The following is a 15,907-nucleotide window of genomic DNA, read 5'->3' on the forward strand; positions in this document are numbered from 1 at the left end:
GCGAAGGGCAGGCAATGCATTTGGGAGTCCTCAGTAGAACACTGCATTCACACCACTCAAGTTCACTTCACACTAGCTATTCCCTTGCTTTTTGAACGAATGTGGACTTGAAAATATGGAAGAACAACTTCACAAAATCACAGTGTGGAGCAGTCTCCCCCAAATGCAGGAAACCTAAGGCCCCTGAGAATCCAAGGATCCAATTATTGGGTTGTTTCTCTGGAAGAAACCCGGCTCATGGTCTGAACAGTGGTAATCACCCTTACCTAGCCAAGCAGTTCTGGAAAGGAAGGAAGAACAGATCCTTCCCAATGGATCATGCTTCAGGACTTGGATAGCCAACCTAAGCAACCCTTGCCTGGAGAAGGAGGACCTATCCACTCATGTCTCGACTGCTGCCTGCTCTGTTGCTCAGCAGGATAGAGGTAAAACCACACCAAGGCATGAGAGTGGCATACAGAGTGCTATAAAGCAGCCTTTGTCACCTGATGAGTGTCAGTGCCTACATACAATCATCTTGTATCATGCACAGATATTTGGTGCTCATCCTCATGTGAGCAACTGGCGGGAGGGAGGGAGGCAAAGAGAAATAAAGGGGGAACAGAGCAGTGGCAGAGAGAGAGAGAGAGAGAGAGAGAGAGAGAGAGAGAGAGAGAGAGATGCAGGCAGAAGAGAAAGGCTGGAATGGAATCTGGAAAGGGTCTAAAGCCAAGCACATACGGTTGAAATAATGTATGTTAAATGCACGTAAGATGTGACTTAATTGTACATATTAGCAGCTTAAAATGCATCAACCCCATATCCCCCTGCTCCATTTCAAGTCACTTTCTTATGTTGCTGTACACACCAGAGAGGGGTTGTTGATGTTTTCACCTGATGTACATTAGCTGATTTGTTTGCCTGTGCCAAACTCCTATTCAGTGAAGTTGTAATGTGTGCATGCACTATCATCTGTGCATGTGCAACACTGTCTCAAATGTACACACCTCAGCTTAACTGTGGCCTACATTTTCGAAGCAGATGGAAGCTGGTTTTAAGGCATCAAACAGCATAATTTCTTGATAAACTAAAGGATACATAAGGATTGTGGCTAACCTCATGCGAATGCACTTTCAAACACCAGCAGTGGACTCTGGAGACAGAGTCAATGGTAATGTGTACACAGCCTTCTACTTGGGTCTTGGCTGTGATACAGGTGCACCAAAAGCTATCCACCACTGCCTTGGGAGAAACTTATTCCTCCTTACTTGTAAAATCCTGACTTTAGGGTTGAGGAGAGTTGGCGCCTATCAGGGAGAGGAGCTAATTCTCAGCTACAACACAGAGAGTAGGCAAATGGATGATTGCTTACTTAAGAGACACTGCATTGCTCAGGCAGTCTGCAAGGCCCAAGGGTATTCAGACAACAACGCAGCCCAATGCCACTCTGCTTTTAATGAGACAGTAGCTAAGATAGGCCAATTTTGTGATGTATGAAGATACCTTAAGCATTAGTTACCTAAAGGGAGATGCTAATTGGACAAAAGGTGTGTCTTAGTGCTTTGGAGAACTGTATTACAGCAGAACTCCAGAACCACAGTCAGAATCCTCTGGGAAGCAACTATTAAAAATAAGCCCTTCTGGGAAATGAGACATCGCTGGGGAGGAGATTCTGAACTGAAGCAAGCTTTATATTCACTGGATGGAGTACACATCAGCATTCAATTGCCTGATGGCGGAGACTGCAACCAAAAAGAAAAGAAAAGAAAACTTGTTCCGTTGTCTGGAGAAGTTGTTTTCAACGGAGCCCAGCAAAGGAAGCGTGCAGCTGTAATGAGGCAATACCGGGTGTTGAAATTTTCTGCCCCTAACCATTTTGTGCTAGGGCAATCACACTTGTGCCCCCCCCCACCCTGCTGCATTAAGAGTATTAAAACAATCCAACCTACAAGGTAGAAAGCTGCAACAACCCTGTGAGAACACAGCACCCAAAACGTTTTGCTCCTTGCCTCCAATTTGATTTCTGAGAAACAAGAGGGTAAATGGTAGAAATAATCAGCTTTGTAGAAAATCCGAATGCCTATTTTGCAGACCCTTCGCTTACCATTTCAAGTTTGCTGCCCCTATTACAATGTAAATTAGCAAAAATGCAGGCTTTCTGAAGTCATTCCTGTGTATAAAAACAAAGCACGGAGCTGCTGACTGCATTCATATAGCTCTAAGAAAAGTGTAGGCAGCCACATTGACTAATGAAAGCATGTGCCTGTCTGGAAAAGAACCAGAACGTTTGATTCCACAATCACGGGGTCTCTAAAGCAAAATGCCGTAAGAACAAACTGTTGAAAAACTGAAGGACTTTAGCAAAATAAATGATAGAAGGTATAGCACTTTTATATAGCTAAAACTAAAAAGTATGGACAGATGCAAAATTAGCCCTGTTTTGTTTTACTCCTCATATTAAGAACATAACCAATAAATACATCATCTTCCATTTATTAACTGCACCTAGATTAGTGACTGCAAAAAATGGGAAAACTTTTAAATGAAAATCTTTTTGAAGCATGAATTTTGCAAGTATGGGACACGGTGCTTATGGACAAATTAACCATTTCACAAAAAGAATATTGATATGGGGTGAATAAGACTCACACCATCTATATGACATGGTATCCTTCTGTGGACTTTGTTAAGACAATTGAACATGGTTTTCACCTTCCATCAATTTATGGAACTGTATGAACTGTATCATTTGACTGCCTTTCTTGGAACGTCTAATACTACAATCATTTTTTTCCCCTGTACCACTGCTAAATTCTGTATTCCTTGTATGGGTATGTTTTATTACTTGGTTTTTTTTAAAAAAAAACCTGCAATATGGGATATATCTTAAAAGTGATACTTGAAAGATTCTGACAGCTCTCATTCCTGTGACATCATTTCACATTTTGGCTCTTTATCCGTTTGACCTTTAGCCTAGCAGTAATACATCTGAGGTTAATTTTGGGTTACTAACACTGACACAAGATCCTATAAAAACTGAATTTGTGCAACACAATATTCTGTTAAAGCTTTAATTCTCATTATTGAAATTTATTATTAGCATGCTTTTGCAAGCACACCAAATGATAAATGGTACACCTTAAGACTCCAATGAACCAGGAAAAGGACCATTTTGTTAAAACCCCACCTACACCCACTCTATCAAGGTTTAAATTAGAGTAAAAATATAATTCATCAGTAAACTCCCCTTGATCCAATAGGGATTGAGGTCAGGACACAGTTGCTTAGCAACCTAGCAGATTAACATTTTCCAACTGTTACATACTCTGTGGAGGACAGTGGGTTATTAAACGCTTCAGCAATACTCCTAGTTTTTCCACTCTTCTACTATTTTTTTCAGGAATGAGTAACTTACGGTGCTATCCTATTAGGAATGTTTACTCAGAGGGACGTCCCTCTGTGTTCAATAATGTTTTCTCCCAGGTATGTAATTGTAGCCTTACAGCACAATCCTGTACATGTCTGATAAAAAAAATTAATCCTACTGAGTTCAATGGGGCCTAATCCTAGGTAAATGTATAATATTTCAGCCTTGGCTACTTTTATTTTACCAGCAAAGTGACTTGAAAAATTGGCATAAAGTTTTAATTATATATTTAGAAAAACAATTACTGCTCAGTTGTGGTCATGTGTTTATTATGTGAAGCAGTTCTATTCATCACTTTTCAGACGGGCCTCACAAAAATGTTTATATATAAATATAGAGTATGTAAAAAGAGATGCAAGGATGTTGGACCAACAAGGGTATGATATCTAGATGAAAAGCACTTTAAATTATGCATCAGTAAGTTCATGTGCAGCAGGCTTTTTCAAAAATATTGTCAGCATTTCTATTTGCTCACTTTATTCATTACTTATCCCCACCCCAGACATGTATACAGTTCATTTCCTTGGTCGCTCAAATAGCAAATTAGCAATCCCATATTCCATTTGGTTCAGTAGCAGTGAAAGGCCTTGAAGAGCTTCCTGCCCAGGCACAATACAGATGTTCTTGGTACCATCAGCTCTGAAGATCTTCATTGTTAAAAAGAGGTCAATCCATCATAAACAGCAGCCAAGCTAGACTGCACTGCGATGATTGCTTATGGGCATTCATCTGTAGCTAACAGGACCAGTAGTCAGGGATGATGGGAATTGTAGTCCCAAAACATCTGGAGGGCCGAGTTTGGGGATGCCTGTGCTGGAGGAATTTGTCAAAGGTGCTGGCCTGAAATAGGACAAGCCGCAGTGAGAGTTGAATTCTAGTTCAAGACCCATCGCTTAAGTCTAAACTAATGAGCATCAGTTCTCAACCTTACGCGACACAGGGAAGACAGCACATGATAGCGAAGGCGCTTAGCGGATGAGATCCTCTTTATGCACTAATCCATCTTTTATATAGAGCTTGAAGACAAGATTGCGTAGGGAGAGGATTTATTAGGAGAGGTTGCCCAAACTACTGCACTAGATTAATTAATTCAACAGCAGGGGTCAGAACACAGGATGACATAGTTCCTTTCTTGCTTCCCTACTAACATAAATCTATTTGAGTTCTTGCACAAGCAACTTTATTCTAAAACTGTTACAAGTGAGTACTCAATGTGAAAAATATTATGCACTGTCCACTTCAGATGCCCTTGAGGCTGGTCTCTGCTTTTTGACACAGATTGGTAATCTTGTCATTGGCAAAGGAGTAAGCACTCTGAACAAAGCTCAGTGTGGCATCATTATCCCTAATTAACACATACAACAGTAACTTTTACTAATGAGCCAGAATATCACTAGATCTCGGCTTTCTTTCCCAGCTGCTGCCAGAGTTAACACATAGCTATTTAATTTCCAAATATTTCCCTTCCAACAAAGGGAAATAAGTGCTCTTTTAAAGAAGAGAGCAGGGAATTATACTAGAATGAGTAAGAATTGTAATGTTTTGGGTTTATTCTTTCCTCATTATGATACCCTCCCAAGTTGTTAGGTCTGAAACAAAAACTTTTGAACAATGACTACTGCAGCCTTCAACAAGGACCCAAGAGCCTTCTGGGATCCTGTATATTAATGTCTTCTGGAAACTCAGATGCTCAGTGGCATGTTTTGGCTGCAGTGCTATCAGAAAGGAAACTGCTAGCGGCAGGAAAAGCAACAGATACCTGAATTTTGAATGAGAAGCTGGATTGAGAAGGTAAGGCCATATTATACAACACTAAGAGAAATACATCTCTCAGTGTGGAGCACTTACCACCAAAGGCTACTTTTTTAAAACTCAACAAACACATTTTACCATTAATGGGTATAGAGTATTTCTTGATGGCACTGTGCAGCAAGGCAAGGCAAGGTCATCCCTGCTTTAGGAACCAAAATACAAAATCCAGTGCTGCTTCAATGTGAAGTCATCATATCAAGTACTTCTATATGTGAAATGTGGTGCAATCTTTGGGTTATATTACTCCAATGCATTACATGATTGGACTCTGGAGACTTCCCAGAAGCTTCTATTAGTCCAGAACACAGGTGCAAGATTGCTACTGGGAGCACTCCTAGAACATATCTGCCCAGCTCCGAAACAATGTCACGGCTAGCAAGTGCCTGCCCAGGGCATTTTGCTGTATGATGTGAAACAGTAAATGGTTCCCCCAACCCACCATACAGTGCCTCAGGCCAACCATGTTATTGATACATGAGGCAGAAGACCTCACGAACAGTTCTCCTCCTCCCTGGCAGCAGAAAGAAAGAAAGAAAGAAAGAAAGAAAGAAAGAAAGAAAGAAAGAAAGAAAGAAAGAAAGAAAGATCAAATAACTAAAAACTTGCCGTTTCATGAATTCCACAATCAAGTGCCTGAGGTGGTTGCCTCACCCTGCTGGCGGTCAATCTATCCCCAATAAAATTTGAAATGCTGAGGTATGGTACCTCAGGTTACATACACTTCAGGTTACAGAAGCTTCAGGTTACAGACTCTGCTAACCCAGAAATAGTACCTCGGGTTAAGAACTTTGCTTCAGGATAAGAACAGAAATCACGCGGCGGCAGTAGGAGGCCCCATTAGCTAAAGTGGTGTTTCAGGTTAAGAACAGTTTCAGATTAAGAATGGACCTCCGGAACGAATTAGGTTCTTAACCTGTGGTACCACTGTATAGCTTGCTTTCTGGGTACCTAAAGGATCCTCCTTCCCCACAAGTTTCTGCTTGTGCATTAAGGTCTTCAGAGCCCTTTCTCTGAATGCCTGCTCCCTTCTGGGCTTAGGCACGTGATCACCAAAGACAGGACCCTCTTGATTAGATCAAATGCTCTCCTCTGGGAAACTCACTTGCACCTCCTCTTGTACTGTAGTTAAGATGCTAGGTGAAGAGTTACTTTACTTTCCCAGGTTAGACTTTTGAACATTTAACCTGAGCCTCATTCTATTTTGTGACGGTTGCGTTATGTTTTCTACTTCTCTGCATCTTTATAGGATGATGATTTAAAACATTGTGTGCAAAGGCGCCACCCCACTCATGACCTCCAAGGGCAGCAGGAGCTTATGTGCGGGTGAAGGTGCACGGCTGTGTCTCTGTGACACCTGGGGACAAGGCACAAGCATCTCCCCCTTCCGCTCTTAAGGAGTGTCCAAACAGGTGGCCACTGTGAGACCCAGTGTGGTGCAGAGGTTAGAGTGTTGGACTATGACCTGGGAGGCCGGAGTTCAAATCCTTGTTCAGCAATGAAGCTCACTGGGTAACCTTGAGCCAATCGCAGTCTCTCAGCTTCGCTTATCTCACAGGGTTGTTGTGAGCGGGGAAATAGGGAGGAAAAAAACCATGCATACCACTTTGACGGAAAGAGGAGGACAATTAATTAATTAATTTTCTCCTATGTATGTATGAATAAATGAATTCTTCTGTAGTTAAGGTTTCATTAGTTTTCTGTTTTGTTGTACTGATTTCAAATAGGGTGTGATATGCAATTTTTAAAAAATGAATGGGTGAACGAATAGCCAGAGTGTATTGCATCATATGTTTGCATGTCACCTGCAATCTGAAGTAGTACTTTCTGGACACAAGTTTATGACTCCATCTGCTGTTAGAAAGAGCTAGCCAGAGGCTATTCAAAATCTCTGGGGAAACAATGTACTTTCCCCACAAATACTTCTTTAGATGAGATATAGGAAATTTGCTTTCCATGCTCCGCTGCTAAACACAGCTGATGTGACTATTGTTATTTGTTAATAAAATAGGTCAAAGTTTTATTCTGAGATTTAGCCTAGAATCTTAGTATTATAATTAAACTGCTCTAATTGATATCATTTTTGGGGAAGGGATATTTAGCAGACTGCCAGTTTATCGATTCAAAACCCTTGCTGGATCAAAACCAGAGGAGTATGGCATAGTATACAGAAATGATGAGCAGGTTGTGGTGCAATGCGGTGGGTCAGGGAGATCAAGGTTTCAATCTGTGCTTAACCATGTAGTTCACTGGATGATCATCGACTAGTCACTATTCAAATCCCTGGTTAAAAGGGAGCCTGGTTAGTTAGTCTCAACCGTGGTTAATGTCACTGACGATGTCATATTTAATTGTGATTAAGGCCAGCAGGAGATGGAAGGTGGTGGTGAAGACAGAAGGCAAAGATATCATGGCTGGTACATCTACACTGACTCAATGAGATGTCACAGCAGTACGCTTGAAATGAATTTTCTGAAACTACAGCACAGTCTTTTAGTATACTGTCCCTGGCAGTGGTGTAAGAATTTACTCTCACCTACACAGTATTTTAATTCATCTTCTATGCTTTTTATTCATTTCTACAAGCAGCACTTAGGAACGGTTAATAATGGGAAAGTTGGTATGAAGATAGAAATTAGACTCTTTTGTATAGCAACTGTGAAATGAAAAATTGCAAGTTAATAACCTAAACTCACACACGCACACTACCAATGCTGAGTACCATAGAAATGCCCGTTAATAAAAATGGTTCCCTTTGTAGGTTACCAGTTCAGTGGCGGATTATCACATAAATACTGCATTCCTGAAAGCTGTTTCCTTTCACTAAGTGGAGATTTTTGCTTTGGTTTCAAAATGAAGGGTGACCCCCCCCATCATAATAAACAGGAACAAAAGCTGCTCACTCCTGATGCCCCACCCCCCAAAAATAGCTGGCATCAGGGGAGAACACAGATCTTTGCTCCTTGAATCTTTGCATTTTATTTATATAACCAATGATTGATTGGTTATGAGTATTTACATACTGCCATTTAGTACAGTTTTCAGGATAGCTTGGTTTTTGCTACTGGCTTTGCAGCTTATTGCTGCCATTTCTTGTCAATCTACAAAAAATAAAAATAAATCTCTTGACATGCCGTTCAAAATAACCAACACCATCCATGTCCAGAACGTGAATCTCAAGTTCTGAAAGCTGGCACCTTGAAAACTTATTACACCTGAAGAGCTAGCTAATCCTAGGAAAGAAAGTTGCACTGAAACCAAGTTTCTTCCGAGTAAATACTATTCTTAGTTAAAAAAAAAAATAGTCTTATGCTCAGGCTTCAACCCCTACCCCAGAATGCATCCACCAAGTTATAATCCAACATTTTAAACCTGGTCATAGAAGCTGGTTTAAAGCGTGCTGCAGTCGAAATTAAGCTAAGAACAGGCACTGAAATCAATGAGACTTAAGAATGCTTAGCTTTGGCTGGATCATGCCCCAGCTTGGCACTATACACTTGGCTCAGTCACTGTAGACTCAGATCTATGTATGAGTTGTCAATTTTACCATTTCCCCCTATGTTTCTCAATTTTATTCCCACAAGGAATATGTTTTGAATAATGCTTGTATTATGGACCATAAACAGCAACGCCATCAATGTTAGCTACTTCTGCGGTCCATAAAAACCCGTTGACATGAGGGTCCAAATATGGGATAAAATACAGAAGCTTTATCACTTCAAAAGGGGTTCCTCTTTTTAGATGGAGAGTGAGGAGGAAGTGAAACTTCTCAAGATCTAACCAGCACACAGTAGGTTCTCCAGCAAAATTTGCAGAACCTTTCGTCTAGAAACAAATTGTTTATTATAGTACTGTATGTGTGAAGACCTGCAGGGGATCACTTTGGGCAGACTGGCTTCTAACAAAATGCCTCAACCTTCCCCCACAGGCACCAGGGCTGCTGCCACTCAGACAGCTCAGCTCAGAAATGGGTGAGCACTGCTACCACCAAGACCTAATAAAGGGCTCTTGGAGCTCTTGAGCTTAAACAGTCTACAGCAGGGGAAGAGGGTGGAGAAGGACTGGCTTGCTGGAGAAGGAAAGGGAGGAGCAGAGGGACCTCTGTTTCCCCACCAGCAGGGAGGTATAGGAAGCCCCGACAAGCAACTTCCCTAGTCCTCTCCAGGTTCTATTTAAAATAACAGAGCAGATAAACATGGGTGGGCAGAATCATACAAATTGGTAATGGACACAAAATTTAGCATCCCCCAAATCAGTTTTTTTAAAAAATATATATATATTGCATTAATATTTTAAGAGCTACAAATTCAAAGAAAAAGCTGCTGATGTTCAAATGGACCAAACCACCACCATACCAAAGCAGTACACTTCCCCCCTCTAAAAAGGATGTAAATAAATGTACATAAAAGTTTAGTCATTAGTTGAAGAACTTGAGCATTATGGAGAAAGCAGGTCCTTGCACAATATGGTAGAAGACTCATCGCAAAGCTGCCCAGCTGGATTCCTGTTAGCACGTGATATGAATGGGAGCCAGTGTTCAATAAAGTGATCCTTCTTTGTCACACCATACAGTACATGAAATTGCTGCTTAAGTTTGCCCGTGAAACCTGACCTCCACGTTCTCTGTACCATTGAAAAATATATAGAGAGTTCATATTTTTCCAAATCCTTGGAGATGGTCAGACTAGCTGCTAATAAACAGATTAATGAGATTAAGTCTTCCTAATTGTCAGAAATGCCCAGAAGTGCTATGCATGGATCATATCTCAGTTCATGGCCAATCCTATTTTTTCCCCCAGTGACATTATGTTTGCACACATGAGTCATCTTTTCTAAAAGCAAGTTTCTAGACCTTATGGGGATAAAAAATAGGCTTAAAGATGTGTGGGGAATGCCTAATAAAAATCTCAGATGCAATGGAGGTCTAAAATGAATTTCCTGAGGTGAGGAGGTTTCTGCTTAAGTGCCTTGCATGGTTCCTACAACTTTTCACGACTAATAGAAGCAGAATAAATTATGCAATGTGTGTGTGTGTGTGATATATACATCTCACATATACACACATATACTCACACAGTTTATTTGCATTGTTGATTATATTTATGTAGGTCAGATCTAACTTATTGAGTACACATCCATCTAACTATAATTTTTCCGTACTGAGAAAATCTACTGCTATCTGACATTTGTCAAGCTGATTGTTCACAAGAATTCAATAACACCAACAGCTGTTCATGTTAGCAAATTCACCTCCATTCAAATGACAGTCCAGCAGTCAGCCATACATGAGTTTTCCCAGGGTTCTCTTTTTGTCCTCAGAATGCTAGAGATTATAGGTACTATTTTTAAAGCACTGGCTATTTCTGGCAACACAATATAGTTGGTTTCAGAGCAGCACAGAACGGTATACCCATTTGTTGACAACTAGTACATATTTAGCTATGGATACAAGAGAGATGGTGTACTTTTTCCTCTTTAGAGATAATTAAGTGAGGAGCAAGCAAACCATGTACCTTTCCTCCATCTATCCTATTCAACTTCTGAATACTGTACATCCTTTTGTTTATCCTGAATTGATTTAAATTAGTCAAATCAACTGAACCAGTTTCATGCGGAAAAGCATCCTAAATTTGGGTGGGATGGGAGAACAATGTATGCGATATTACTATTTCAAGTAGCTGGGCTTAATACAAACATGCTCACCCCTTTGATGACTTCCACTGTGTTTCATCACAAATATAGAAATCACCACAGGCAGGTTTCTATCCCTTTTTATTATCTCAAAATACAATTTCCACTAGAGTAAGTGTGTAAGGGAGCAGTCCTAAATATGGGAAACCAGCATAAATTATGCCAATTTAAATTAAGCTGTTGTAAAATATCCCAGAACCAAACTCCATTCAGCAGCTGGGATGTTGATGACTGAGCCAGCCTAAGCCTGGAAGAAGGGGAAACAAGCCCTTTGAAATAGAGTTTGAGTTCCAGCACCATTATTGTTGGCTTAACACACATCAAGTAATATGACTGAGCTGAATAAACTTAGGATCCAGCCTAGGTCCTGTCCCCCCTCCCCCCGCAGCTCTGCCTAGGAATGTCCCTTTTTAAGGGATAATGGCATCTTAAAGATCCACCCAGTTTAGCTCAGCCACCTAGTTCCCAGCTGAGATCCTAGCTCAGCTCAACTAGATCCCAGATCTAATCTTAGGATTGTGCCCTTAGTCTGTTGCATCAAAACGCTCAGTGAGCCTTGTGGCATCTTAACAAATGTATGAGGTTACCACCTTTCATGAGGTATAGTCCAAGTCATCAGCTGTACAGTGATCCAGTGCAAAGAAATCAAGTGATGTAGATGTGTTTTATGAGCAAGACCTAATGTTTCAGATATCACACACCAATGGCAGTTAATTCCTGTTCTCCAGCCCTATGCAGTCAGTCTCTGGCTGAGTAGGAAGAATTCTACTACCTAGAGAGGTGTGTTAGCTAAATACCCTGGTAGTGGCACCTAGAAGACAGGTCTACAGTAAATACAGTAAATGCCCTTAATTACAGCCAGAAAGTAAAGAACTATGACAAACTCCAGAGAAATCACTACATTCAGTTTGTAACTGGGGAAAACAAACATGTGACTTGGTATGGCACTTCAGAGGCCAACAAGTGGATTGTGGTGAAGGTTTCCAAAGGCAACCAAGCCTTTGAAGCAAAAAGCAGGCTGAGGAGATGGTAGGAACATAGTGAGGCTAGCAGGGAATAAACCTCACTGAGAGCTGGTGAGGCTTGGATCTGGGAAATCATCTGGTCCCAAACCCACTGCTGTCTCTCACTGGTTGGCCTTGGCAAGGGCTCTATTTCTTCTTTCAGCCTCAGTTTTCACATCTGTAAAATGGGGCTAATGGTACAGCCGCTCACTTCATAGAGTCGGGATGGTGAGCATAAGGAAAGGCTTACCGCGTTTTGCAAATGAAAACCGATAAAGAATAGTAGTTAGACGGCAAGAGGAGGACTACAGAAAAGATCACAGCTGGACAGCTGTCGGGAAGAAAAAATATAGCCCGGTCGTTCGCTGGAGAATCGCGATTGGGGGTGGGGGGGTGCCCGAGTAATGAACAAGAACTGTAGCACTTTGCTTAAGTGCCGCTCGCGACCAAGGGGACCCGACTGCTGGGGGAGGACGGAGAGCGAAGAGGAGAGCAAGTAATGCAACGCCAAGTTAGGGAAGCTCAATAATGCCCCGGGCTGGAGAAGAGCTGCTTTTCAACCCAGCCTAGATGGCTCTAAGCAGGGAGACACCTCCCTTCCCCCAGCCCGTCCCTTCCGGGACTGCGGAAGACACGCTTGGGACTCGGGATCCCCTGCGAGCCGAAAGCGCGCCCAGCGCAGCCCCGGAGTCAACTAGCCCCCCAGGCCACCCCGCTTTCGGGCTGCTGCGCATCCTTCCCCGGGCGGGCAGCATCCCCGGCCGAGGCAGGAAGGTGTCCGGGGCCGGCCGAGAGCTCCGGCAGCCGGACCCGGCGCGTGAGAGAAGCCCGCCAGGATGCGGCTCTTGCGGCACCAAGCAGCGCCCGCCCAGCAGCGCCTCCCGCCCGTCTGCGCTGCCTCCATCCGCAAGGGACTCCCCGGAGACGGAGTTCCCTCGGAAACCCCGAGGCGGGCGGGCGGGCGGGCGGTGGGATCTCCTCCCTCGGCCGCCCCGCCACCTCGGCGCGCCCCTGTCGCGGGAAGAGGAGGAAGAGGCCTCTGCGGATGCACCTACCCGGGCGGCGGGGAGGGAGGTGGGCGAGGAGGCCCCAGCGCAGGTGCTTGGCGGCGATCCGGGACGCGGCTGGGCTGGGCTCAGCTCCGCCTCTCCGCGCTCGCCTCCATGGAAGCGTCGCGGCGCCGGCTGCTCTTCCTCCTCTTCCTCCGGCTGCGCCGGCTGCTTGTGCCGCCGCCGCCGCGGCAGCTGCAGACCCAGTGTGCCAGCGAAGAGGGACCCATAGCGCGGCTGCGGGGCCCGACTGCACATGCTCCCTCTCCTGCCCCCGCCCCTCGCTTAACCCTTCCGCCGCCACGCCCGCAAGAGGAAGGAGCGCGGCGCGGGGGGAGGGAAGGCGGCCGGGCGCCTCCGCCGCCGGGGCTCCTTCGCGGGCGGGGCCCGGCTCTCTTCCGCCGCCCGAAAGCGCCCCCGCCGCTCTGGCCCACTCGTTCGCCGCCGCTGCCCGGATTGGCTTGGCGAGGCGCAGCCCGCGAAGGGTTACTTCTTCTCCTTCGGGTCTTTGTCAGCTACATCCGCTTGCTTTGAATAATTTACCCGGCAGATTTGCAGGCGACGCGTTCCTTCCGTCCGGCAACCGGCAAGAGGCCCAGAATCCCCGGGAGTCCCGAGGCCAGAGTATGGGCCTGGAAGTGACCCGCCTAGGAGTCAACCTTGCCAAGGCTTGCGGTGCGCCAGATCCGGCGTGGTGACTGGAGACGATGCGGGAAGGGAGACGAAGCCTCCCTTTGCCAACATGCCCCGGAGCTGCCTGCCATCTATCCTGTTCTCATAGTGACCCAGGGATGTATGGGATGAATACATGCATTACTTGGTACCTCCCCACCTGCTGCTAGGAGTCCTGGGGGATAAGGCTATCTATGGCTACTGGAGAGGGAGGAATTTGGCATGGACATACTGTAACCAGGATTTTTGTTGGGGGAGGGCAGGCTTTTGTTAGGGGGGAACAGAAACTCAGATTTGTATTGATTTTAGATTTTTATTGATTATAGGGGCAGCTGCCCCCTTTGCCCCCTCCCTTGGCTACACCCATGGGCTTTGGTCATCTTTGGTAATACGTGCCCTGACCGAGGCCAAAATGGATCTTCTCAGTTATGGCTCTTCTCAGTTTTGCCCCCTTCGTTTCGGCAAGTTTTGGTTTCTTATGAAAGGGGAGAGGGAGTCAGACTGAACCCCGACCAAAGGCCTGGCAGAACAGCTCCGTCTTGCAGGCCCTGCGGAAAGATGTCAAGTCCCGCAGCGCCCTAGTCTCTGCCAGACCCTTGATCATCTTGGCTGCCGTCCTCTGCACATGTTCCAGGTTGCCCGTGTCCTCCTTAAACTGTAGTGCCCAGAACTGGACACAGTACTCCAGGTGTGATCTGATTAAGGCAGAATAGAGAGGTACTATTACTTCCCATGATTTCTGTTGATGCAGCCTAGAATAGCATTAGCCTTTTTTGTTGCAGTATCACACTATTGACTCACGTTAAGCTTGTAGTCTACAAAGATCCATAGATCATTTTCACATATACTTCTGGCAAGGCAGGTGTTCCCCATCTTATATTAGTGCAGCTGGTTCTCCCTGCCTAAGTGCAGAACCTTATATTTGCCCTTACTGAAATGCATTTTGTTAGGTTGGGCTCAGTTCTCCAATCTGTTAAGGTTATCTTGAATCCCAATTCTGGCTTCTGCTGCATTAGGTACCCCTCCCAGTTTGGCATCATCTGCACATTTGATAAGCACCCCCTTAGTTCCTTCAATCAAGTTGTTTCAGTAGGATTTGGGTAGAGACTTCCATGGGAGCCTGCACTCCAAGTAATTTACTCTTAGAAAAGTATTTGGCTGTTTAAAGGAAATATTACCTTCACTCCAGGCCATCTGTTTTGCTGAACTGACACTCTTGTGCTATACCCTTTGCTGCAACTAAAACCCAGCTATTCAAACCCAGCTATTCTGAGAAATGTTGCCCAGTTACTCCAATATGAAATTATGTGTAAATGAGTTTGCAGTTGTTGATTAGCAGCTGCTGTGTTCTGTTTTGTAGGTGACTGACCAGTCTGAACTATTCCAGCTACTTGAAATTAGAGATAAAAAGCACCCCCAGTGCCATGTCACATCAACATGTCATAAAGAAGAGTTCTAATCTCCAATCTTTTTCTTAGCTAAGTATCATGGACCAAGTGGTAGGTCTTTGCTTAAAAGGAATGATTATATACATTTCATATTCTAATCACTTATGTGTTGACAGTAGAGTGGTTTTGCAGTCACACAGAAACCTTGCACAAAGAAAACTAGATGTCATTGAATCTAACCTAGACTTCTCACTGACATTTACCTTTCTATTTCAAGGACTTAAAAAAAATAAAAAGAACATTTGGTTATATGAGTGCCTGCCTGCAACGGTACAGTCCAGGACCAGATTTTCAACCTCATCTGCTGTTAGTGCAATCTAGATGCTTGTTTCCCTTCATAATCAAAAGAGCTTGCAGCTCTTTGTAGCTGGGTGGGATGAGCATATGTGCACTGTAGTTGTTATAACAAATGCAATGTAAACACAGGGCAATGCTGTGGTGGCTGTGCTCCTGAATCAATTCTGTGAAAATATGGGGAGGTCTCTGCTTGTTCTCCTGTTTAAGGGCAAGGCCTGCATGGAGATGCCACTCAGAGGACAGGCAGAGCAGCAGAACATACTGCCAGTCTAAAACGGAACAAGGAGGTTCTCATTTAGTGGGAAGCGGGTATGAGTCAGTTACTATCCCAAGAGCAAGTCATCAGGACCAAGGACAGATCATGGAGCAACTGGCTACAAGCTACAATAACCTTAAATATAGGTCCATGTCTGGTCAGTAGTTTATAGAGGGATGAACACTGTTACAGGGAGGTGTGTGGCCTTTGAGGCACCTTCCTGGAGACTATCAGCTCTCTGTTAATCCTCTGGTCCTGACTAGTGCACTAGTCCC

The 15,907-nt window shown here is 44.1% G+C and overlaps 1 protein-coding gene across 5 annotated transcripts in view; it reads right to left on the minus strand.

Annotated features, from left to right (window-relative positions):
- TMEM229B (transmembrane protein 229B) overlaps positions 1 to 13,515 on the minus strand; it is a 36,859-nt gene extending 23,344 nt beyond the window's left edge. The window contains exon 1 of one of the 5 annotated variants that reach the window (XR_014012881.1): positions 13,503 to 13,515. Coding sequence is in view for 1 of the 5 variants with exons in the window: in XM_081213133.1 (XP_081069259.1) it covers positions 12,966 to 13,217 (252 nt within the window). In the remaining 4 variants the exon portion in view is untranslated. Of the gene's footprint in view, positions 1 to 12,965; positions 13,255 to 13,502 lie in introns of those variants that run through there. The other 4 variants (XR_014012882.1, XR_014012883.1, XM_081213133.1 and 1 more) reach the window with 4 other exon arrangements.
- Positions 13,516 to 15,907: the final 2,392 nt, after the last annotated feature.

This window comes from Podarcis bocagei (assembly GCF_964188305.1).
Source record: "Podarcis bocagei genome assembly, chromosome: 1".
Taxonomy (NCBI): Eukaryota; Metazoa; Chordata; class Lepidosauria; order Squamata; family Lacertidae; genus Podarcis; species Podarcis bocagei.